The sequence below is a fragment of the Calcarisporiella thermophila genome, assembly GCF_041956535.1.
Source record: "Calcarisporiella thermophila strain CBS 279.70 unplaced genomic scaffold VTP21scaffold_9, whole genome shotgun sequence".
In the NCBI taxonomy this organism is placed as follows: domain Eukaryota; kingdom Fungi; phylum Calcarisporiellomycota; class Calcarisporiellomycetes; order Calcarisporiellales; family Calcarisporiellaceae; genus Calcarisporiella; species Calcarisporiella thermophila.
The window spans coordinates 16,712-41,897 of record NW_027192199.1 but is presented as its reverse complement, the minus strand read 5'-3'; the positions used below and the strand labels follow the sequence as shown (position 1 = coordinate 41,897).

The 25,186-nt window shown below is 39.8% G+C and overlaps 9 protein-coding genes across 9 annotated transcripts; 6 read left to right on the top strand and 3 right to left on the bottom strand.

Moving 5' to 3' along the window:
• Positions 1-179: 179 nt before the first annotated feature.
• VTP21DRAFT_11375 (uncharacterized protein) lies at positions 180-1,860 on the top strand (the record flags this gene model as incomplete). Its single annotated transcript, XM_069390812.1, has 5 exons — positions 180-398; positions 465-578; positions 665-946; positions 1,004-1,657; positions 1,714-1,860. The coding sequence occupies 5 exons, from the start codon at positions 180-182 to the stop codon at positions 1,858-1,860; spliced, it is 1,416 nt and encodes a 471-aa protein (XP_069252006.1).
• Positions 1,861-2,017: 157 nt separating this feature from the next.
• Positions 2,018-4,783, bottom strand: VTP21DRAFT_11374 (uncharacterized protein; the record flags this gene model as incomplete). Its single annotated transcript, XM_069390811.1, has 11 exons — positions 2,018-2,140; positions 2,201-2,269; positions 2,331-2,735; positions 2,809-2,939; positions 3,001-3,095; positions 3,151-3,230; positions 3,289-3,781; positions 3,841-4,142; positions 4,209-4,339; positions 4,406-4,486; positions 4,546-4,783. 11 exons carry the CDS (start codon positions 4,781-4,783, stop codon positions 2,018-2,020), a joined length of 2,148 nt encoding a protein of 715 aa, XP_069252005.1.
• Positions 4,784-6,147: 1,364 nt separating this feature from the next.
• VTP21DRAFT_11373 (uncharacterized protein) lies at positions 6,148-7,314 on the top strand (the record flags this gene model as incomplete). Its single annotated transcript, XM_069390810.1, has 4 exons — positions 6,148-6,170; positions 6,281-6,407; positions 6,468-6,790; positions 6,852-7,314. 4 exons carry the CDS (start codon positions 6,148-6,150, stop codon positions 7,312-7,314), a joined length of 936 nt encoding a protein of 311 aa, XP_069252004.1.
• A 1,935-nt stretch (positions 7,315-9,249) lies between these two features.
• Positions 9,250-9,591, top strand: VTP21DRAFT_11372 (uncharacterized protein; the record flags this gene model as incomplete). The annotated part of the gene is made up of 1 exon (XM_069390809.1): positions 9,250-9,591. One exon carries the CDS (start codon positions 9,250-9,252, stop codon positions 9,589-9,591), a length of 342 nt encoding a protein of 113 aa, XP_069252003.1.
• Positions 9,592-11,123: 1,532 nt separating this feature from the next.
• Positions 11,124-11,621, top strand: VTP21DRAFT_11371 (uncharacterized protein; the record flags this gene model as incomplete). Its single annotated transcript, XM_069390808.1, has 1 exon — positions 11,124-11,621. The coding sequence occupies one exon, from the start codon at positions 11,124-11,126 to the stop codon at positions 11,619-11,621; it is 498 nt and encodes a 165-aa protein (XP_069252002.1).
• Positions 11,622-13,032: 1,411 nt separating this feature from the next.
• On the bottom strand, positions 13,033-15,505 carry VTP21DRAFT_11370 (uncharacterized protein; the record flags this gene model as incomplete). The annotated part of the gene is made up of 7 exons (XM_069390807.1): positions 13,033-13,190; positions 13,262-14,309; positions 14,387-14,794; positions 14,882-14,908; positions 14,976-14,985; positions 15,075-15,124; positions 15,251-15,505. 7 exons carry the CDS (start codon positions 15,503-15,505, stop codon positions 13,033-13,035), a joined length of 1,956 nt encoding a protein of 651 aa, XP_069252001.1.
• Positions 15,506-16,586: 1,081 nt separating this feature from the next.
• Positions 16,587-17,989, top strand: VTP21DRAFT_11369 (uncharacterized protein; the record flags this gene model as incomplete). Its single annotated transcript, XM_069390805.1, has 5 exons — positions 16,587-16,657; positions 16,738-16,942; positions 17,017-17,079; positions 17,146-17,434; positions 17,502-17,989. 5 exons carry the CDS (start codon positions 16,587-16,589, stop codon positions 17,987-17,989), a joined length of 1,116 nt encoding a protein of 371 aa, XP_069252000.1.
• A 33-nt stretch (positions 17,990-18,022) lies between these two features.
• Positions 18,023-18,529, bottom strand: VTP21DRAFT_11368 (uncharacterized protein; the record flags this gene model as incomplete). Its single annotated transcript, XM_069390804.1, has 2 exons — positions 18,023-18,361; positions 18,419-18,529. The coding sequence occupies 2 exons, from the start codon at positions 18,527-18,529 to the stop codon at positions 18,023-18,025; spliced, it is 450 nt and encodes a 149-aa protein (XP_069251999.1).
• Positions 18,530-19,012: 483 nt separating this feature from the next.
• Positions 19,013-21,403, top strand: VTP21DRAFT_11367 (uncharacterized protein; the record flags this gene model as incomplete). Its single annotated transcript, XM_069390803.1, has 3 exons — positions 19,013-19,405; positions 19,488-20,387; positions 20,459-21,403. 3 exons carry the CDS (start codon positions 19,013-19,015, stop codon positions 21,401-21,403), a joined length of 2,238 nt encoding a protein of 745 aa, XP_069251998.1.
• Between the last annotated feature and the right edge of the window lie 3,783 nt (positions 21,404-25,186).

Sequence of the window (25,186 nt, the reverse complement as noted above, 5' to 3'; positions counted from 1 at the left end):
GATTCTGATCTCAAAAATAGCTGTTTACCTTATGAATAGTATCAATTTGGCGCAGCATTATGGTGAAGTCAAATTTAGCAGTCAAATTTAGCAGTCAAATTTAGCAGTCAACACCTCGTAAACAATTTTAAGGATTTTACGACGGTTAGTTGTGCTAGATACTTTATTTGTTAAATATAATGTTAAGCGAAGTCATTGTCTCGGCATCATCTACCGATTCTACTACGTTTTTGTGGGACCCTCGCTCTGCCACTACGCATTTTTCCTACAAACAGAACTTATGCGCTCCTAATTGCTTAGCTCTTGCTTCATTACCTGGTGCTTCGGGAGGTCGATATGGGCTGATGATGGCTGCTCAAATAGATCGGGCAGTGCTAAACGTTTATGCATGGCATAAAGTACAATAATTTAATATACACACACTTGATATTTTCGTGACTAATAAATTTATTAAATATTAATAGGATCAAGTTCAAATGAAAATGGTACTCCCTCAAAGGCTTGTATCTATAGCTACGTCAGCGCGTGGCGTTTATTTCGCTGGAGGCACAGAGGATGGCAAAATATACCTTTGGGAAGTACGTACGAAATAAGTTTATATTTCCTTATATTCATTTTTCAGATAGGTATTTATGTATGTTATTTGTTTTATTTTTTTATTAAGATTGCAACTGGGCGGCTTATTCGAGTTGTTGATGCTCACTACAAAAAAGTGACAGCTCTACGTTTCACACAAGATGATAGTGCACTTTTGTCTGGAAGCGAGGATGCTGTTGTCGCTGTATATTTATTAAGCAGCTTGATAGACGATGCAAATATAGATATCACACCAGCACCTTACTATGCGTGGTCAGACCACACATTACCCATAACTGATATTGTTTGTGGAGTGGGTAAATTTCGCTGTGCACGTGTGCTAACCTCGTCTCTGGATCACACTTGCAAAGTACGTTTTTATATATTTGGAAATGAGATCTATAATCATATTCATAATGCATTTTAGCTATGGGATCTAGGAACTGGCGCGCTTCTTACCACTTTTCTGTTTCCACATGCTGTATCAGCTCTCGCATTTGTGCTTGCAGAGAATCAGTTTTTTGCTGCTGCGGGCGATGTTATCTACTCTGTAGACCTTTTCCGAAAGCGCTTACAGCGTGGATATGAGTTGGAAACTGTGGGTGGTGGCGGTGACGTTATTAGTGTTGAAGAGATATTGGATACGAGTGAGAATATTAATGGAAAGGAGGTTTTGAATTCAAGACAAATTTTCCGCGGACACTCGGCACCAATTACAACAATGGCTCTCTCAATAGATGGAAATTTGCTAGTATCCGGCGCAAATGACGGGGTAGTTTGTGTATGGGACATTGCAAGCCGTCAAGTGCTGCGTACTTTTAACCAACATAAGGGCCCTATATCTAGTCTCCATATGCTCTTAAAACCACCGGAGCTAATTTCCCATTTGTCTGGGGCTTCACAGTCAACCAAATACCAATCGATGACCATCAATCCATTCAAAAAGATTAGGTCAAATTTAGAAACTGATGATAGCCCATGGTTATTCGTGGGAGATAACGCTATTAGTGTAGAAGAATTTGAAAATTCGAAAGATATAAACCAAGTAAGGGAAGCTGCACAAGCGCTGTCTCAGCTGAAGGTATGTGTGAGTTGAGACTCTTAACGATATAATCATAATCTTATTATTTCAATTAGAATTCATCATCAACTGCTGCTCTGAGGTCACAAGTCTCGCAACTACAATCACAACTATTGCGTGTTAAAGATCTTCATAACCACATGTATCAAGGCCTGGTTGAGGAATTTTTGCGAAGACGGAGAACCCAACAAAATCAATCATGAGATGTGTGTACAGTTTTATTCCTCCTACCTGTAAATTTTTTTCAATATTAAATAATTAATAAAACAAAATTAGACACATTATTGGCATAATTCGATTTTAAGAAAGAATAATTTTTTTTAATAAATGAATAAATATATGGGTTTATCTACAAAGAATTTACTTTCCAACAGGTGCAGCACCTAATGAAGAAGCATTATTGAAATATCTCGGCGCGGCTCCAAGGAGCCAATGTGCTTGTATAGCAGAGACTCCGCGAACATACTGTTTAGTTGTGAATACCTATAGAAAATCAAAAAAATAAAAATTGAAGCTTAATGCCATATACTAAAACTAAATTACCAGCTCGTTAAACATAATCGCTTCAATTTTCTTTCCGAACATGACCGAGGTTGGATGAATATTTACAATCTACAAGTAAATCTTACGTTTAGTACTAGATGGAATACTTTTCAGAGTTAAATGTTAGGACCTGATTGCCAACAACTGTTTTGTAGGTGCCATCATGCTGCAATAATGCCGTATTCTGGAAAAATCCTGCAAGGAAACATTTGAGTACTGTTTCGTATTCACTACCACATGACATTCTAGGATCAATGTCAAGGCGACGACAGAATTGCTCTAATTGCTTCTTCACATCTAGCACATGCTTCATGTTGCGCATATTGATAAAGTTTTCACGGCACCACTCTGCGTCACCGTGCATTTCTGTGTATGACCGGAGGACATTGAGTAGAGTTAGATGGTCGCCCTCTGCACGCATAAATTTCCGGCGGAGTACAAGGGCTTCATCTCGTTTGTCATGTGGAGTATAAAAAATTGTATCTACAGAAAGGAGGGAGATAATTGCCACAACCTCTGCAGTACAATTTAATTCCTGTTATTAATTATGAATAAATTAAAAATTTAATAATGAAGATATTTTGGTAATTATGCGTTAAAAAAGTTACCTTTGAAATCAAAAGAACTTTTGAAAAAGGAGGATCTAATGGAAATTCCGCCATTTTTCGACCAATATCAGTAAGCCGTCCATCATCGCTAATTCCTCCAAGAGCATAGAGTTGTTCTAGTGCGCGGATCACTGATAGAAAAGATATCGAGATTAAGAGCTTAAAAATGAAAAGTCAGGATAAAATATTTACATGCTTCACGCGATGGGCGATCCATAAAATCAAATTTCAAAATGTCATCTGTACCTGATGCCTTCAAAAGAAGAACGGCAAATGTAAGATTGCACCTAGAGATTTACAATGTTATAAACCATTAGACTTGAGACTACAAGTAAAAATTACCTCCTAATTTCAGGAACTGTGTTTTCCTCCAGCTTTTCAAAATCCTCTTCTGTGTAAAGTCTATAGCAGACACCAGGGGCCTAAGGGATCATCAAATTGTGAGATTAACAGTTGATAAGTCAAGGGAGAAACACTCACCTCACGACCTGCACGGCCCATTCTTTGTCGTGCACTCGCTTTACTAATCGGTTGAATCAATAAACTCTCCATCCCTATGCGTGAATTATAACTGCGGCGTTTCTCTACACCACAATCGATGACATAACGAATACCAGGAATGGTTATAGATGTTTCTGCGATGTTTGTGGCCAGGATTACTTTACGAGTATTAGGAGGGGCTGGGGTAAACACTCGCTGTTGTTGCGCAGTTGGCAGAGCGGCAAATATTGGGCATGGGAGTAGCTGCGTTGATTGAGTCTCAGGAAATTTTTCTGCATATTCTTTTATCAATTTATCAAGGGTCTCAATCTCCTCTTGTCCAGTTAGGAATACAAGGATATCTCCAGATGACTCGCTCAGGTGGATTTGGAAAATATTGATGAGCGCAGAATCAAGGTAATCTGACTGCGGTTCAACAGTATTGAATACTCGCACGGGGTATAAACGACCAGATACATATAAGATTTTTGCACTAATAAAACAGGGTTATATATCGCATTAGAAAAAGTAATTGAGTCCAATTAAACTTACTTGTTGAAATATTCAGAGAATCTCTCCGCATCCAAAGTTGCACTCATGACGATGATTTTTAACTCGCTAGCGTTCTTCTCATTTTTTTGTACCAGCTCCTTACGAGCACGCTGAATTTCCTTTACCATACCAAACAAAATATCCGTTCGAAGCGTGCGTTCGTGTGCTTCGTCAAGAATTACCGCACCATATCGTTGAAGTAAGGGATCAAGGAGAATCTCACGTAAAAGCATACCGTCAGTTAGATATTTAATTAGGGTATCTGAGGAAGTTGTGTCGTCAAAGCGAATCGTATATCCAACCTATTTGAATTTTAATTAGCGAATCCAATACATTCAGTTAATTGATAAATTGAAAAAGAAAATTACTTTTGATCCTAGTTTTGTTCCCACTTCCTCAGCAACACGTTTTGCTAAGCTAATAGCTGCAACTCTTCTTGGTTGAGTGACTGCAATTGCACCAATTGAAGCTAAGTCTTCTAGTATATATTGCGGGATCTCTGTTATTGAGATAAATGTTAAGTAATGAGTAATAATTCCGGTTAGATTTGACTTAAATATCTTACGGGTAGATTTTCCGCTTCCAGTTTCTCCCACGATAATTATAGAGTCATTGCTTCTAATTTGATCTATGATTTCATTGCGTGCTAATATATCATAATGAAGTTAGTGCAATAGAAAAAAGAGAAGCATTAGAAAATAGTACCGCTGTAGATTGGAAGGCTCTTGCGAAATGGCAATAGACTTTTTGCTTTGGCTGATTGCTTATTCTGTTTACTTTCTAATGGAGCTTGCCTCGAATTTCTGGTAGATTGTCCCTTCAACAATTTGGGCGGTAAAGAATTCTTTTTTTTGTCATAGTTCGCAAGTGATGATTTTGTAGTAGCCTGATTATTCTCGTCGTCGGAAGAATCAAATTTAAAATGCGAACGTTTTAGGCTCATGTCTATTTTAGCATGGAAGGATCGATGGGTATTATATTTACAATTGTAATCCACTATTTGAACTGAGAATCGAAGATAGCAGTCATTATTAAATATATACTCTCATTCTATTGGAGGAAAAGAGTAGAAGCAAACAACATGAAAACAAAATTAACCATACTATTTGGCAAAATGAACTACAACTTTCTGGCCTAGTATTAAATAAATTGCGAGTATCGAAGTGAAAGGAAAAAATTAATAATAATTGAAAATAGAATTCAAACTGTCTCCCACTCGGTCGTCACTAGTTGCAAAGGCTTAATTTCATATTCCTTTTGGAAGTGCAAACGTGTATTAAATAAAGCTTTCGCTATTTCTGCGATTGACCCTACCACTGTGAAAATTACGATAGCAGTTCCTATAAATAGGACACAGCCGTAATCGACAATGTCCAATCTTAGAAACGACTCCTGGTTTATAAATCATTAATTGTAGCGAATTTTGATCATTGATCGAGAGAATATTATCTTGGATCTCTTTATTTTCTGGGGCAAATGTGTTTTGTATATATTTTGATTAAGTAAATATATGTAATGATATATAAACCTTCTTCAAAAGTCAGAATTTAATACACTTTTTCGGCAAATTTGAGTATAATGACGACACTCGTCTACCTTATATTATTTTTTACATGGAATTATCGCTGACCCTCGTTGATTATTACCAGACAATTTTCATACTTACATTATAGCGCGTCTATATATAAAATACTCTATATTATTTAAATGTCAACCACAATTTGGTGTATCTTGAACAGTTTATTGGGCATATGTTCTTTACGAATCATATACTTAAGCAACGGAGTCTCTTGGCGAAGAGATTAAATATAACTGAATATATTTACTCGCATTAGTTTTAGGTTAAGTTTTGCCTACAACCGCTTACATATATTAAGACTTAATCGTTACAGGTTTTTGTTTATTATCAATGGGAAGGTTGGCAAATCCGCGTTCTAAATATTTTACACACCAACACCTGGAAACCAATCAAACTCTGACCTTGGTATGGTTTTAATTCGCCGGATTACTCGGTACATGGCTTCCCACGAAAATACTCAGGCAATTAAGTACTCGTGCCTGATCAGTCCCGTTTCATTTGCCACATAAGTTTAATGGACGAATATATAAATAGGAACACATAATACACCGTTTTCCGGTAAACACTAGATTGAATATAACTCTCACACTAATAACTTATTATATTTAACCATCCGGATACAATTAATATGAAAACCAATATTTTCATTTTTCATAGAATTTTTATCCTATACACCTTCTCTAGTATCTTATCATTAATTTATGTCTCTCTCTCTATCCCTTTTGCTAATGCGTATTGTACCACCCCATCCGTACGTAAGGAGATCCGTCAATTTACAAATCAAGAGCGCATCGACTTTATCGATGCAGTAAAGCAGCTAAATCAAGGAGTCCGACCAAGTCGATATGACTTGTTAACTAGATGGCATCAGGAGGCCCGAGATTATACTCATTACCAACCTCAGTTTCTCCCATGGCATCGAGCCTTCCTCCGCGAATACGAAAAGGCATTGCAGAGCATTAACCCAAATGTTGTTTTTCCATATTGGGTAAGTCTTGGTTTATATGCTTAAGTAGCAAAATAGAAAGTAACTTATCCAAAATCACAGAATTGGACAACAGATCATCTTAATCCAGTTTCAAGTCCAGTGTTCTCTGATGACTGGTGTGGTGGTAGCGGCAGCTGTGTCAGCACTGGTCCATTCGCTAACTGGCAAGTCACCTATAAAGACTACAACTCGGTCTCTCCCCATTGCCTCCAAAGGAATCTGGCAAATCTCAAGGGATATGTTGTAGATCCGGTGACTATTCAACACATCATCTACAGCAATAACCGATATCAAGATTTTCATCAGGCAATTGAGGGCAATCCTCATGCAGGCATTCACATTGGAGTTGGGGGCGATTTAGGTACAATGGCAAGCCCAAACGAGTAAGTGTGGATCTTTTAATTATTTAATTCGATTATATTTGTCTAAATACATTTTCTCTAGTCCTATATTTTACATGCATCATGCTTTTATCGATAAAATATGGGCTGATTGGCAGAAACGAGACCCGCTCTTTGTATACCAATATGGAGGAACCAATAAAGATGGAAGTCGTGTATCCATCTCCGATTACCTTCAGCCATTTAATGTTCAAGTCGCATCTGTTATGTCTACTACAAGTGATAGTATGTGCTACGTTTATAGCGATTATCCTGAAGTTATCATGTCATCCAGCAGCATTGACGAGGATGAGTCAGGGGATAACCTCAAGCCGACTAAACCGCCTAAACCATCCTCTTCGATTCTCCCAACACCTAAGCGAGTACCTGACTCTTGGATAAAGATGATGGGAGGAGATATAGGCAAGGTTCGGGCGGAAGAAAATCGCCTGTTTAGATTCATAGATCAATTCAATAATAATGTCACATCAAACAAGCCCCTGAATGTTGCTGCTAACGTTCAATAATTAAATATTTCAACTCATTATCTATGTAATATAATATTGCTTAAAAAAATATATCTTATTTGTAATATATTGTAGCTATTTTCTAGATTAACATAAATAAAAATTAGACATAAAATATATAGGAACAAAATTGAAAAGCCAAAAGGGCACAAAGTTTTTTTGAAGTCAAAATTGGCGTATTGAGAGGTTCATTTATATTAATAAATTTATACTGAAAAAAGAAGTATAATTTCGAAGAGATAACGGGTAGCGACAAAGCAAGAGAATCGTATGTGCCTGCAAATATTGAACAAGAACCTGAAATGAAAATAATATCAGATGTAAGGAAAATAGAGTAAGATGTATTTAAAGAAGACGGGCTGTTCAAGACATACAACCATCAAATTGCTAAAGATATTAACCCCAAAAACAACCGCTACAGTAATAATTTTGAGATATATAGGTTATTTTATATTTCAAATGTGCCTGTAATTAACATATTACAATAATTATTAATTAAATATACATTTTATTTTCAATATATAGCACCTATCCAACTAAGTACAATTTGATATAAGGAATCCATTTTCACTATGGTTATTCTAAGCTTTTAATTTTTTTTTTCATAGTATATATCAATGCGTTTTCCCAGGCTCAGCTTCTTACTAGCAGAAATAGAGTGACAATCAGTGATTTTATGAGGCTGATGATTTTCTGGCAAGTTAATCTTAAAAAATTTCATCAGAATTGTTTTACTCTCTATTGAAAAACCAGAAAAAGTTTGAAAAAATTGTTCAATCATTCGATTGAATAGAGGTGCAGGAGCAAGTTCTCTACAACAAAGTTAATAAAATATCGCCGAATATAAAATTCACGCAGCCAGGTCTGAGGATTCATTTAAGCAGAACATTTAAACTCTAAATATGGTCAAAGCGATATTTATAAAAATATACATCTATGCTTTTCTCTGAAATTTGTTTGTTAATATTCTCTTTAAGATGTAGAAATATGTGTTGATAATTTGAGCATGATAATTAAATTACCACTTTGATTATCCTTTGCAAAATTGATTATAGAAAAGTTGGTCTTTTAAATATAAAGTTTAGTTGTTACAATGACAATTACAAAAAAAGTCAAAAGCGAGCATGTGACCTATGGATGGAAGTCTAATTCTTAACCTAGCATATTTTGGATAAAAGCACAAATATCTGCAAAAAAAATGTATTACTATATGTTTTATTATAAGTCTCGAAGATTCACTGATTTTAATGTAGCTTAACCAGCGATTAATTAATATATACAATATGAATAAGGGGTACCTTGTTACTAAATATTGATATTCCCAGTTTAATGATTTCAGTAATAGACTTTAAACTGAAAGCATAAAATTAAGTTGGAATTCTGATATTTTCGTCTAAGATTTTAAGTTAATTCAAATTTTACACATTAATTTAACAAGGAAACTGCGTCAGAGCGACACAATCATATATCCTCCCGAAATAAACATATAAAAGCCCAAAAGTCGAATAGATCTCATTGAAATACTTTCATTTATAGTCCCTATTAAACAGCATACTCTTGAAGTTCTGCTACCTGTATTGAAAAATGAAATTTCAACTTATAATCTGTCTAGCAATTTTTACTGTTTCTTCCCTTATGGCACTTGCTATGCCACCGGGTTACTGTATTGAGTGGGATCCTGAAGTACCGAATAGATGTATAAGACGGGGATCTTGTGACCTACAATCAGCTGAAGAAAGCGTGAATGTTCCATCCCATCTGCTATTGAGAGAAATCCAGGAAAATGCGTGAGGTGGTAACCATATCGACTCCAATTACCGGGGTCATCTGAAAAGGGTAGGAAATGATGATTTTATTACGACTATGAAGAAAAAAAAGTGAAAAACTATATTTATTAATCGGTTAGGCGCTTTTTATGAAATAAGCTTGATATTTATGTATTCTGGGGTCGACAAGTCGGAAGTGATATTCCAACTTAATAATGACCCCAAGCATACAGCTAATATCACTAAAGCCTGGCTTCAAGACAACAAGTTACAGGTACTAGAGTGGCCTTCGCAGTCTCCCTATCTCAATATCATGGAGCACATGTGGAGTGAATTAAAGCGAAGACTTGCCAATTATCGCAGAATGCCCAAGAACAAAGATGAGTTATGGGAAAGAATTGAAACAGAGTGGGAAAGCATCGATAAGGAATACATCGGCAAACTCTACGCAAGCGTGCCGGAGAGGATACGCGCTGTGTGCTTCGCTAAGGGAGGGCACACAAAGTATTAGGTAGTAAAAGAGAAAATAATGAATGATCAAAATAGTAGCTATATTGTAAGATATTGAAATATGTAGAAATGCACCTTTTATAACTTCAACTTCCCAGAGCGCCAACTTTTGTTTGTTAAACATGGAATGCACACATCCCTAAAAAAAGTGTAGGCTCTGCAGTTTTTTTATAATAACTCTTCCACTCTAATTTTATAGGGAGATGATGAAACATTTGGCGTCCAAGAAGATGTGGCTTGGGTATTCCTCCAAATTCGGACGCGGCTGTAAAGTTAATATCATTTCTGAAAGTTGAATTACCAGCTAACCGTTCTCATATGAGTCTATGGGTAAGTTAAGATATCGACCAATGTATGAAATCCATTCAAAAAGTTTAGCAATAATAAATATATTTCTTTCTAGTTTGGAGAATTTTCTAGTACTACTTATTATCATAAAAAAAATACTATAATCCCTTTGAGAAAAATGGTATTCATAAAATGATCCATTTAGATATGGAAAATAGTTGCAAATTTCTACTTGATTTTTAATCAGTATCAAGTTTGAGTCGTCGTATGGCAAAGTGCTTTGATTGATCACTACTACGAATATTATTCATGCTTTCAGCGTTTTCTGCAGATCGGAGTATGAGATATTTTCATTCCGCCAATGCCACGCTATATGGTTCGTAGTTGCTGCAATTAGGTCTGGAGCTCAGACTAAGGACTGAACGAGGACATGAGGTGATCCTGCATCTGCGAAAATGTCGGGTGGGTTAAATCAATCTCTATAGCTCTTCATATTTTTTTTTCAAATCATATATATATTTTTTATTCAAATACGTCTCCATTGTGTTTAAGATACACAGTATACCCCTCTTCAGTGTAGTATCTAAAATAACGCAATTATCTTATCAATATGCATGTAAACTGTTCAACCTCCTATTACAAAAATGAAGTATACCAAATTATAGTTTACAACACTAAAAAAGGAAGAAAATAATACGATAAAAGAAAAACGGATCACATGTATTACATGTTGCTACACTTCTGTTAACTAGTACCAATCATTTGAAAATACCCTATAAATTCGATTACCTAGTTACACATTTCATTATCAATTTTGACATTAAACCAAAGCGGGACGAATTTTTACCCTAAAAATTCATACTTAATCGTGTGACGTGCGAGTTCGGACCGGCAGAGGGTTGATTGGTTAACCATCGATTATTAATAAGGGCTTAGCCTAATATTACTATTCTTTTCCCCATACACCCTTGATTTGGAATTTTTTTCTCAGACGACAACGTTTTGTGGTTTCCCCATGGTACCTTCTCCCTCCGTCGCTTAGAAATGCATAGCTTCAATGACAAATAGCAGAATTTTTCGACGTAGAAGACGACAATAGATCATTCCAGAGCGATAAAGTATATATAGGTGGAGATGAATGCATGGTTTAAACCAACTTATCCTCACATTTATTCTACTAAGTTCTCTCATATTTCAAACACATCTTTGCTCAACTGCTAAGCATTTAAATACATTTCATCCACAATGAACAAGTCCCTTGGATTTTTTAAGTTCACCCTTATCTTTGTCATTTGTCTTGCTCCATTGATTCTCTTTGCTGAGGCTAGGCCACTCAAAGATGACAAGAAAGACAATTCTCGCTCGGTTGAACAGCGAAATATCGCGACCGTCCTCGAATTTTACAACTTGGCATTCAACGAGCACCAGCCCCGACTTGCGGCCGAAAAATTTATTGGTGAAACATATACCCAGCACAACCCCTTGGTCGGTGATGGAGCCAGTGCCTTTGTCGAAGCTTTCGAACCCTATTTCCAGCAGAATCCAAATGCTAGCGTTAGTTTCAAGCACCAAGCTGCCCAAGATGATTTAGTGTGGCTTCATCTGCACATGAAGGATAACGAAACTGATAGAGGAGTTGCCATTGTCGACCTCTTTAGGGTTGCTGATGGGAAGATTGTGGAGCACTGGGATGTGATCCAACCAGTTCCTGAGCAGTCGGCAAATAACAATACCATGTTTTAATGTGGATATACCTAATTATTGTCAACTATAGAATATAAATAAAATAAATCTCGCAGAGCCTTCATTGAGCTAATTCCTTGTCAATGTCATGCATATTAAAGAGGAGAAAAGATGTAAAGAGATCGAGAAAAAAATATACAGCCTCATCTATACTAGACTTGATCGTGTTAAAGGGTTGTTAAATATTTAGAATGTCAGCGTAAATATTAAGTTGGTGACTGTGTTTTTTTTTTACATTATCTCCCTCGCTTAGGGCACTTCCGGAGACTCAAAGGATACTATGAGATTAATTGATAAGAGTCGACAACAACTTATTCCAAGCCGAATATTTCGTGGAAATACCTGAAGATAAGAATGTACGAGCTTTTATATATGACCAGAAGTTGAACACTGCTAGAAACTCAAGTTATTTTTGACTATCAGAATTAAACTAAACAAACTAATAGCATCTCAACTTTTAGAAATAAACAAAATATGCATTGTTGCAAAGTGCTATTCATTATATTCATAGCAATATTCAAAATACTATAACCCTAAGTGAAAGATTGGCACATGCAAGTTCGTTCATTTTGCATACAATGACTTTATTTCTTTTATGAAATGGTACCTTATCAGTACTGAACTAAAGTTGTTCTACATCCCAGCCAATAAAATTCTATAATTTGATTGACTTTGTAATCACATGTTAATGAATTATCATACTTTTTCTCTTGAAATTGTTGAAAACCTATTATATCAATGATTAGATATGCATCATGTATTCGCTTTGTTTTACCCACACGAAAATAACCAAACAAATACTTGAAACTGCGTTACTATATTCTAATACAGAAAAAGCGCATTTCCTAATGATGTTCGGCCGACCCCTTCTCCTTTACTGTAATTTATCTCTTCATATGAAAAATCTCCCCTTATGATATGCATCAATACAATGAAACAATATCGGTAAGTCCCGTGATCTGATGAAGCGTAGGTATACGGAATGAATTGGTATTTTCAACATCACAACAAAGAGTTCCACGGTATGCAAATGTTTTAAAAGTATATTATAGAGAGAGATAGTCAATCAAGAGATTTGAGTGAATATCGTGACTAAATGCCGCAAACTGTAAAAGTCATCAGTAAAGAATGATCTGCCAAATGGTGAATAAACTCTATTTAACACGGGAACCACAAAACATGTATAGTTGGATTAATTTTTTATTCATGCCCTATGTAACATTATTTTCGGTAAAGCGAAGAACTATTTCAAACAAGCTATTAGGATTAAGTCAATAGCTCACAATTTTATTCTATAATTTAACCTATATTTTTTAAAATATAGATTATTCTACTGTATAATTTGTTTAATATAGGGTATGATGTAAATGAAGTGGCAAATTGTAACTTATATGGATTATTGACTTCTGAGCTATTTGCTGAAACAAGCTTGAGATTCAAGTGAAGAAATGCGCGCTTGAATGAGTTCTGAGCTGCAAGTTGACCAGGTGTTCTTGTCTAACGAGTTTCCACCCATAATATCACCCACTTGGGGACAACGAGCGGCTTTGCCTTCTTTATCGTGAGGAGCTATTGTTAGGAAAACGAATAGAAAGTTATTATCCTTCACAAGCATCAGGTAATCTTTTTTCAGGACTTACCACCAAAATAATGGCCTAATTCATGTCTCGCTATATGCCCGAATCCATTGTTGCCAACCCAAGGCTTCGGGAAAACCACCAATGTACCTCCAAATTGACTTCCAGTACATTTTCGAAGTGGACCTCCAACTGGACTCAACCCGGCTATACCATTCTTTGCACTACTAGATACGATCATAGTCATATCGTTACCACCAACCATTTCAGGATGGTTGCGGACGAATGTAGAAAAGTTCCTAAGAATTTGATATAGATCCATTCCTTGGGTAGAGAATTGAGATTCGGTGATGAATTGCACATCATGAGTAAATGACAGCCTTTTGGCGCCGAGAGTGGGCTCGCGATCGAAGGCCTGATTGATCAATTTATCAAAGTCTGACCGGATAATTTCCCTGATCTCATCTTCGCTGTGACCATCGAGCGAATTCTCGTGCACAAACACTCTGACGGAAACCTGGTGGGATTGACCTTTAGAGGGCTGAGGAGTGGAGGCGTTTTTTCTGCCTTGAGACCCAGGAAAGACAATATCATCATCCTGGCCTTGATTGGTGGGAGAGGTAGCCTTGGATGGCTGAGGAGAGGAGGCAGTTTTGCTGGCCCGAGACTGGCCTGGAAAGACTACTGTATCATCCTGATCTTGATTAGTGGGGGACGAGCTAGGCTTGGATGAGTTGCTATTGGCGCTGGCATTTTTACAGGACATCTCGGAGGCCAAACCATTCTGTTGAATCACATTATCCAGTTCTTTTGTCTGCTTCTCTGAGGCTTGGAAAGTGCATTCTGTCTCATTGGGAAGGAAGGAAAGGCCATTTTGAACCACAAATTCTCCAATTACCGTGACGCTCCTACTGCCTTCAAAATCCCCTCTTCCTCCAATAATTTCCACGGTACACGTGTTGCCATTGGGTTGTTTAAAAACATAGCGCCGGGTTCCTTTGTTACATTTCCTAAAGTCGATTTGATTAGCTGGTTTGGGGGCAGCTTTCTGAGCACCAGAAGGCTGTTTAGAAACCGTGCTGTTGCTGTTAGAGGCGTCCTTAGCATTTCCCTAAAACATTAGAGGAAGTTGGTTAAATCAGTTCATGGCTAGTTATTATTAATAAAAGGTCCTGAGATGAAGCAAACCTCATCAGCGGTCCCTGCCCCATCCTTTAGTAAGTCGAAAAATCCAACAAAGATAGTTTCAGTGGATTTCACTCCTCCCAATCTTCTGCATGCAGACTTTGCTGCGTTCATATCCTTCTGCGAGTTGCATTTGAAATAGCCAGCCTTGTTCATTGTGCATCTCACCCCGCCTCGATTCAATCCTCGACCATTCCGTGCATTACAAAAGGTAGTCGGCAATTCACAAAAGAGAGTAGGTTCGCCGCCAAAAAGACTCCTATCAGCGCGGAGGCTTGGTGGAATCATTGCTGCACACTTCTTTGCTTCGGCACTAACAAGGAGGAGTGGAATAATAACACAATAAGTGAGCACTGTTTTCACAAGCATTTTGAGCACGGGACTTGTTTTCTTTGTGGAAGGAGTGATATCCTGCTTGAATCAACGTGTATTTATACCATGAAAGCATTATAGCTGCTCTTGAAAGCATACTTAGCATTTTATGAACAAAGGGTTTACTCGACTTATGAAAAACCACTTGATGCCCTAGCTAGTTTCATTTCCCGAATAATGTGTGACAATGCGAGTAGTTGTCATCGTGTTGTAAACTTACTTGCCCATATCTTTCAGGGACGAGGCGTGATCATTGGTTTTTAGGATGGATTCCGGGTAGGAGCGTAGAAGAGTAGAGTCGCAGACGCAATATTTTTACGTGTTTTGGCAGATGATGGCAAAGAATAAGCGCGATGAGCGACCCCTTGCCTAGATAGCACCAATGGTGCGAAGTATCGTGAACTCACCGATTTGACATCTATACTGGAAGATGTTTCCATGACACCTGAGAGGTATCTGCTGTTTAATGATTGAATCTCAGTAGCTTTCATTCACTAAGCCCGTATGATCAGGTAATGTCGGCCCCTCATGACAAATCAATCGTCGCTTAGCCCTGGAGCCCAACTCTAGCGCTATCGGTGTTCGGAGCTGGGTGAGGAAATTGCTGTGTTGTAATTTTCGTTCGATTTCGACTTTAATATGGTGTGCAGGGCTAAAGTCAATGGGCATCGTATGTTTTCGTCTCCATGTGGCTACGGCTGGGGGGGGGGAGGGGGTCGATGGGACATCATTGAACCGATCCCATATCATAACGAAATGGGAGGCGAGCGAAGATCATAAAAGTAGCAAGGGAAGCTGGGGTTGAGCAAGTGGAGCATCCGCAAAAAACTATTACAGGTTCCGAAATGCTCGCTTCAGAATTAGGCAAGGCGAATATCCATTTTCCGTTGATGGAGACTCAAAAGTGCCGAAGTCAAAACATGTGACGTTGAGAGGAGCTTGAAGCCTGGGTAGGTGTCGGGGAACCCCGTGTGACGTTGTATCAGCAATCCTGCCATACCATTTTTTTAATACCCTGCCAAAATCAGCATCCGCCAGCAAGGAGGCTGTGGTACGGGCTAAGGATATTGTCAACGTCAGGTTAAGTATTGTCGAAACAACGAAGAGACTCTGCGTTATTTGAGACAAAAAGCACGTGCTAGTTATATCTTTCTGTTTCGCGTTCCCAATGTTGCATGTGTTGTTATGCGGTGTAATTGCTAGGATTCGAAATCACTAAAACCAAGAGTCGAGCTTGTAAAAGATCCGCAACCACAATCGCTTCTCCACTCCGACAATTTGTAAGCTCCAGGTTCTGAACAGACCAATGGGCGTGCAATTTTAAGAAGCGACGATTAATATAAGTGATTCGGGCATTTTTTACCCTATCACCGGAGATTGAAACTAAAGTTGAAACGTTCTAACACCTTTCTTCTTACTTGTTTTGTTGGGTGGAGGAGGGGTTAATACTCTTACATTGTTAAAAGGGTCTCCGCTTTCCACACTTTCTTTCTCTTCTATGTTGAAGCGTGGATGAATGATTAATAATCGTATTATATCACTATATATTTACCGGATCTCAGTTGCATACTCTTGCGCAAGTAGTTTATTTCCCATTATTGCATTGCACCTCTCCTTTCCAAGAAGCATCTTACGCATATTCACGTCAATCGTTTCATGGGAGAATTTCTCCAAATTTGAGCATCCCATTATTGCATATTTACATACCAAGGCAAGCGTTGGCGAGGATCGCTTTCTTGGGCGCACGTATTCATCTTGTCCACTTTTTTCTTAATGCATTTGTAGATCGAACGAACCATCTATTCACTACTAATACTCAAGCTCAACCCGGATGGACGATAACTCGAATTCCACAAGACCGTGCTCTGCCATCACAACCACGTTTATAAAGAAACTCACGAAGTAAGTGGGTGACGACGGTGGTTTTATTTTTTTTTTTGAGCATTTCTCACACGACACGTTACTCTATGGATTCCGACCAGTATGCTTGAGGACAAGTCGGTCGAGGGCATAGTCTCCTGGGGCACCTACAACAACTTGGATACCTTTGTTATTAAGGATCCGGGCGAATTCCAGGCAAACGTATTGCCGAAATTCTTCAAATATGATATCCAGAGTTTTCTACGACAGCTGAATAAACATGGCTTCAATAAAGTACAGAATGCAGACCCTCAAGAGGGCGTGGAGGTAACCATGGAAGTCTAGTAAAGTGCGCTGCATTTGAGTTATATTAATGGCACCTGGTGTCTATTTATTGCAAGATTTGGGAGTTTTTGAATCCAAAGTTTACGAGAAAAAAGCACTTTCATCTAGGAAAGATCAAGGTATTGTTAATAGGTCGACATCGCCTCCCAATACCTCCCTAACCTGTATCCTCCCCCATCTCTTAGCTAAAGCTCTCCACCCCTCGAAAATTCGTTTCCTATGTTCCAGCGAAAAAGGTGGGTGCTCTCAATGCTCACTCGGAAAACGAGAGGTCTCCAAGGCCCTCAAGAGAAGAGACTAGCCGTCCTCAAGATCCAATACCGGGCTATGGAGAGACAAAGGAGACGAGAGGGGCTGTCGACGCGAGGATGGACGCACGAAACGAAGAACATCAGCAAAGAGCAATGATGGGAGAGATGGACGATGCGGCAGTCTATCGGGAAGGAGACGGCAGTGGGATGGAGATAGAAGATGGTATCTAGGATGTGATAGTGCATCGTGCCTCATTCATTCCATATTCATTTGGTATTTCGATATCTAGCCCGGCTGCATTCGGACGCCCTAGCAAGCACGCCCTTAAGCCTGACCATCCCCGCCTCACTGGAGTCCGCCATAGGGTTTTGGCCGCCCGGCGATGCTCTCGCTTCCAGAGCGTGCACCGAGGCGCTGGCAACCACATACGTGGGCTATGGGTCCCAGCTTGCAGTTGCCCCGCTATCACTCTATGAAACTGCGCCTTTTGCGATAACCGCGGCTCGGTCCACGGCATTAGCGGGCGGCGGACTTTGCAGCATTTCCAATGCCGAGCCTGTTTTCTGTGAGAATTTCCAACCCATTTTGGCAGAGCCTGCATCCATAACCGATACAGTGGAGGGGGATGGAACGCTAACCGGAAAAGCAGCCTTGTGCAACCAGGCCGACGGGTCCAATTGGGTATTGGACGTGCCGGTAGTGGAGAGCCCATGTGGCTTTGGGGAGGATGACAGGGGCATTCAGGCAGACACTAGGAATAGCGGTGTTTACCTCTAGTTTCGCAAGAAAGCAAGGCAATAAAACAACATGTCAAACCTTGAAATGCTCGTCTAAACCGCGGAAAGAGGAGGCTGGCCGCAAGCCAGCCTCCGCCCAAATCCGAGAGCTCGCTCTCATGAAATCCGAGCATGTCCCTGATGGACTGCGATCCCATCCGCAGCGGAGGCTCACGTAATCGGCCGTGCGCAGTCGCACTTGGCGCGATTTGCGGAGCGTCGACACCGACCTTGCAGGAGAGGATGAGACACTCTCTGTGCAAAGGGGCGGTGTTGCGTTCCCCACATACCCCGCCCTGGCCGGCCGGGCTTCTTCCACTAGGTTGGGATTAAGGTGTGTTTGTGCTCTGGTCTCCCCCCTGAAGCCTAAAAGCTAACCGCAAAAATTGCGAGCGGGGAAGTGCCGGTTCCAAGATCTGCAGTGAGAAACCTGTTTGACTTGGTTCAACCGCGGCGTTTGTGCTAGGCCGTCGTGATATTTGAAATCCTCGCCCCTCACGGTGTCGGATCCATGACGCTGGAAATCACATGGCCGTCCCATGATTTTGTGGAGCGCTCGTTAAGGAGGGCGCCCGGCTCACCCAATGATGACGGCCGAGGCTAGATTAGGCACAACTTTCTTGGGATGTTTCAATTTCGACGCAGAGAACTCGGGGAAAGCTCCCTGGTGTTAATTTGCTTGCATATGTGATGCGCCAGTCTACGAAAAATCCGGTCCCAGGTGGTCCTCTCCCCTCAACTCAATCGCGGTTTTTGGCAAGTCGATTTCCCTTTCCGCTGATTATTCAGAATGTCGCAGATCAGATCATGGAGTCTCATGGCCAAAGATCTGCTAAGTCCGCACGATGTTCGGAGATCCTAGTGGGGCATTACGAACTGAGTCATCCCCCCTCCAATTCTAGCGCGGTTTCTCTTGATTGGTTTTCTTGTTTTCCTTCTTTTTCCTCCCCTTTCGATTTCAACCTGACATCTTTCTCTCGTCGGATCCAAGGACCACTAGTTGGGGAGAGAGAGATCGAGTGCGATGGGTAAAATCTTGCCAAGCGACCTCGATATTCTCCACCATAGTCGGCAAGCAAGGCAACATGAAGAAGAGCTTTTCAAATCCGACATTGAACTAGCACGCCGTGCGCTCGACATCTTCATCAATACTCGGATGAATGATGCCGAAGCACTTTTGCTCAAGGGCCACAAAAAAACTCTCTACTCGACCTTCGGCTATAGCATCCTTCTCTCCTTACGCGCCCTATTAACTTTCAAGCCGGATGATATAGAGGTTGCGGTGAATGCCCTGGAATGTTCGATGAGTATGGCGGCTCGATCTCGAAGATCTCACAGAACCCTTATTGGCGACATCATACTGGGTGGACCCTCGATCCAATCATTCAAAAAGATGTCCATGTGCCAGCGACATGCGGTTAGTTCTTCTGATTCTGTCCATTATAAATGCGCAATCCTAATCTAGCTCTACTCCTATTGGGTGCAATGGCATTCATCAGGAGCTCATCATTGCTGAGGCCTGCTTGTTGTTATTCGCATTGACCGTTATCCAGCGGGGTGATCAGCCCTTGATCAAGGAGGCGCTTTATCTCAAGCGAAGTCAGGTTCTCTACAGCGCCATTCAAAACTTCGCGGTGGCTGTTGAGGAGGAATACGAAAAGGGTGTCGACATCGCCATCTACAATATAGACAAGGACTTTTACTCCGGCATCACATACGGATCCGCGATTATCATGGTCGCTATATCCTACATCAACATGCTCCATCGGTACTATGCCGTTCTTCTCCGAATAGCCGGTTTTCGTGGCAACCGTGAATACGGCCTCGAGCTCCTAAAGGCTCCAGGTGGGTGGCGAGAAGAGACCAACCTCAGCTACCTCGAGCGTGCAGCTCGGCGCGGACGCAACGGGTTGCGTCACGTATTCTGTGATGGCACCACGACCGTGTTTCATGTGGTGGTGAGCACCTTTGTAACCAACCCTAGCTATCACCTCTCCACCGCCGTCTGTTCCATCAATTCGCTCTTGATGCATTACGAACGCAGCATCATCTTCCTCTATATTTATGGAGCGGTTCACATGCTCTCCTATGATATCAAGACGGCTATTAGCGTATTCGAATTCGCGACAAATACACGGCAGGATTGGAGACAAACCCACCACGGATCGCGCTGGTACCTCTTCCTCTGTTACTGCATCGTATTTGACTGGGAGAGGGCCCTCAGCTCCATTAACATTCTTGCCACGGAGAGTATGTGGTCCAAGGCCACCTATTGCTACCATAAAGCGGTGGTGTTGTACATGCTCGGAGCCAAAGCTAATTTGGACGAGGCGATTGACCTGATGGCGGGTATAGGCCACTTAGTGAGCCGTTATGGCAGAATATGCTTGCCGATAGAGGTAACTTTGACTGGAGTGATCTGATATCCACTGTTCTTGGGTGCAACTACCAGGCCTACTCTCTATAATAGAAGTTCGTAGCAAGGAAGGCGCGCAAATTCTGTGCACAGGGAAACCGGCTCTTCCTGCCAATGTTCGAGCTCATGTACATATGGAATTGTTTCAATTATATGAATGTGGCACAGCTGAATGATTGTCTCACCATGGTGTCAGCCGAGCTATCGAAACTTCGACAGCTTGAGAGAAGCATCATTGCGGAAAACGCCATTAATTCATCCTTGGGTGGAAGGCCTACTCCACCCCCTGCGTATCCTTCACTCTCACCTTGCTCTATTCGAAAATCCACCATATCCTCGCTCGACTCTGAATCTTTGAGCGCCGATTCTAGGGAATATGCCAATTATTGGGATGATTACTGTCTCGGCTACATGCTCAAAGGCATCATTGCGTCCAAGCTGGCTCTTCACCAACATCGATCAGCCTCGATTCCACACGATGAATATATTCAACTTGCGCTGACCTGCTTTGATACCGTTATCAAACACAGCTCCAAAATTGTACTGGATCATTATATTTTTTATTTCACGCGTTTCGAACGAGCTCGAATGAATATGTATATGGGCAAACTGTTCGAGGCTCGAAAAGAACTCAACTCATTGAAAAATGAGGACACGAGACCGCTAGGGAAGGGGCATTATAGCTTCAAGACCATGCTTAAGGTACAAATTGAGCACACTCTTGAAGATCTCAAACGGGCAATAGATACGCTGGAAGCCACACAAAGTCACACCTCTCTGATCACCCCGGAGCATGAACCAGAGGAGAATACGGTCCTCACAACACTAACTGCGGAAGAATCTTATTGCTCAGGAAAAAAAGCTCAGGACCCTAGCAAGTATATTGATTTTTTTCGTCAGCTGAGAAGGAACAGAGAAATATCTACGGCCCAACTGCTTGATTGTAATGTGGCCTTTGAACGATATACAGCCTATGATAAACGCTACCCAATTAAATAGTTTTCTACATCGTAATGGCATTGTTTCTGTTTGGAACATTATATTTCCCTTCAGTGGATTATGGCACTTTATGATGTGTAATTTAAAATTTTGTAAATAGCATGTATTTTTATATCTTTTTAATTTTGTATGTTATTGACAATATTACTATCTGTTGCTATCTAATTTCACTATCGACCTTGTTGCTATTGAATGAGAGATTGGTTCGACCCCCACTTTCTGGTAAAATTAGTAACGCTGCCTCTCAGCCATCTTATATCAAAGGGGATGGAATTATCGAGAGAATAGCATTTCTATTAGTTTTTGGACAACTACTTCCTATTCGATATGAAAAACGTCGATATTTCTCATAGTGCTAACTATGCACTTTTATCATGTTTTTGATATTTTTTTTCCAGCCCAATGACCAGCGTTATATCCCGGCTAATTAATATTTAGCAGAGAAATTCACTAAGATATTTTTCAATTCTAACACTTGGCTTTGGGGATCGCTACACTGGAAATCCATCCCACATCGCGATACTTACATATAATGCAACCCGAGGAATTAAAGATAAAGGTATGAATACTAGAAAGTTTTGGAGGATGCGGAACCCATCCATCGGATCCGTTTTTTTCATTTCTTATTCTGAAATAGTATTTTAGTGCTGTATTTAGGCTCAAAAGATATGTGTATGGGGTGATGTCCGTTTCTTATGGAGCCCAAGTGTTTAATATTCTTTTTTAACTTCAAGTCACTTTTACTTTTATTACTCTCGCGCCAATTAAAATTTTATTAACTTCAAGATGCGCGTAACCTTTATATTAAGTCTTTTCATTCACCTTTGTAAAAAAGAGTATTGTCTCCATTTTCAATCTCAAATCCCGTGTGTTCAAAAATCGAGACGAAATAACTGAATGGATGAACAATTATGCAGATAGTATTGGGTTTGAATGGAGGATAGAAAGCTCATATCTTACTACTGGATTCCTCACTGCTCTAACAATTTCATGTTCACGTTCAGGCCAGCACATTTCGAATAACGAAATACTAATGAGAAATGTATCAACAGTGAAATGCGATTGTCCTTTCATATTGCGTTTTCATTGTTCAAAAGCGTAAATGCTTATCGCGATACTTCTACTGGTAATATCTAACATAATCATCTTTTGGAGCCCGAAGATCTTTGTTTTGCTCGCAGATTTCGTAGACCCGAACCTGAAACAGTTCAACTTGCTCAGAACATTGTTTTATTTGGAGGCAGTATTCATTTGCAACTCGTCTTGTTCGTAGCCTGATGGAATCCATTCAGGCTAAGGATAACCATAATGCTTTAGCGACAAATACTAGTAGAGAAGAGGGTGAACTACCCAAGATGCTGCCTTGTCGACCAAGCTCGAGAATACAACCAAATATATCGTCAAATACGTATTGGTGAATGGCAAACTGCAAGATATATTTTGGTTCAACCCTCCTTGCTTTGTTCTAGTCGGTGTGGATGAAAATCTCAAAACGTTTTTGATGGGCATTGCGCAACTAAAATACGAATCTACCTATGCATTTACAAGAGTGCTCCAACAGCTTATATCTTGTTTGGAAAAAAATCGACTGAGAGTATACGAAGAGTGATTAGTGACTCCGACTCAGCGTTCCTAAGTGCTGTCCTTAATATTATCTCACATGCTCAACACCAGTTTTGTTCATGGCATATAACAAAGGGTATACAGGTACATCTGAACCGAAAGATTGAAAGCTACAAAGAATTTGCAAAGGAACTAATTATGCTGTTTAGTTTACAGACACCATATGAATTTGACAATCATTACAATGAGATAACTAAGGCATATCCCATTACAGCAGATTATCTTCAATGTTAATATAATCGTTGTGAAATGTGGGCAGAGGCATTTGTCTCGGATTACACTAATCTTGGTGTGCGTTCGACTCAGCGTGTAGAAGTACAACCTGCGGTTCCCAAGCGTTTCACCACCACTCAAACTAGTCTTAGCAAACGTTTCGACACTTTCGATATACTTTTTAATGAGCAGGAAAATCATCGCTCTTTTTGTCTTTATCAAGCTAGATATCGATGCAAGCTTTATCCCTCACAACCATTTGGCAGCTTGGAGGATAAATTATCTGAATTCGCGATGGAAAAACTTATCTAACAATATCACTGTATAGAAGATTTTGATCTTGTCGAAAAAGATGAAAGATATTTGATCAGCAGTAAAGATAACTATTGTAGCATTTTAACGAGCAGGAAAAGGTAGCAATATACTGAGTGTGACTTTGAATTTGACGATTAATTACTCAAGAAAACTAAGCGGTAATAAATAGTTATACCTGGTTACAATTAGAATTACCCTTAACTAAATCATTGCACAAATTATGTTTCAAAGAGAAATATTTTATTTTGGCTTTATTCACTGAGCAGATGAACCGGAAAATAATACATAAAATCACAGTAACTTTAAAGTTCAACAAAGATAAAGTTTAGAAAAACAGTAGTTTTCAATTCAAAAGGTCCGTGCAGGCAATCGAGGAAAATACACAACATCTTTGACCGATTCAAAATTTAAACAAACGCAGTAAAATAGAAATAGAGTATACAGGTAGGGAAAAATGTGCCACAGCATTTTAACAATTTTTCTTTGGATGCTCAATTCTCCTGGATAGATGGAATATTATACAAGTGTCCCTATTATTAAACACTGGAAGATCTACAATATATGCTGTTCCACCCGCTACCCCGATTATATATGCATTTCTTGTAAAACTAGGGTATCATTGAATAGCACCCCGAATTTATGGGAAATTGATATCTTTATAAATATCGATGTGTGCCAAAGATACCCAAATATTTTTTATGTCCTCTCCACTATTCCATCTAAATATTTTTTATTTGCATCGGTGATGCTTTTATTTTTTAACAATATCTGACATCTATGAAGCCAACCCGTAAAAATTTTCGAGAATGTGTGCTTGAACTTTCAAGAAAGGGAGAGTCCACACGTAAGATTGGAGCACTAGTGGGGATAAGCCGTGAAACTGCTAGAAGGATTACCAAGAAATGGAGCACCTCGAAATATCCTTCTATGAAGCCAAAATATGGGCGTTCACGTAGTCTAAGTGAATCAGATGAGAAATACATCTCTAAGCAGACGTCATCCGGAGAGTGTTCTAAGCTTGTCGCCTTGCAGTAAGTTATCAAAGAAGAGCTGAAGAAGAGCGTAACAAACAAAACTGTAAAAATGATACTTAAAAAGCACGAAGTGAAACCTCAAACAAAGCCTAGGAAGCTTTTGCTGCTCCCGCGCCATTTTAAAGCTCGATTCAAATTTGCAGCTCAACTTGTTTGGTGGGATTTTCAGACCAGATAAACCATAATATTCTCGGATAAAACCATAGTGCCCTTTTTATAGACCGCTGGAAAGGTATACACATACGTAAAGAAGGGGCAACCTCTGCGAGAGTGCAATATTGTTCCAACCACGAAGCAGGGAAAAGAGACAATCATGGTACGGGGCTGCGTTACCTCGCAAGGAGTGGGGCTTCTACTTCGCGTAGAAGGTGGAATAAATGTCAGGACATATTAGAACATTTTAGATGAAGGTTTTCTTGGAACACTCGAACGGTACGGTATAGACGAAGATAAGATCATATTCCAACATGACAATACCCCCCCTCATTTCGCCAAGTCAACTCAAGCATGGCTACGAGATCGCAATATAAGAGTATTAGAATGGCCTGCTCAGTCACCAGATTTAAATCCCATAGAGAACGCGTGGAGTCTATTGAAA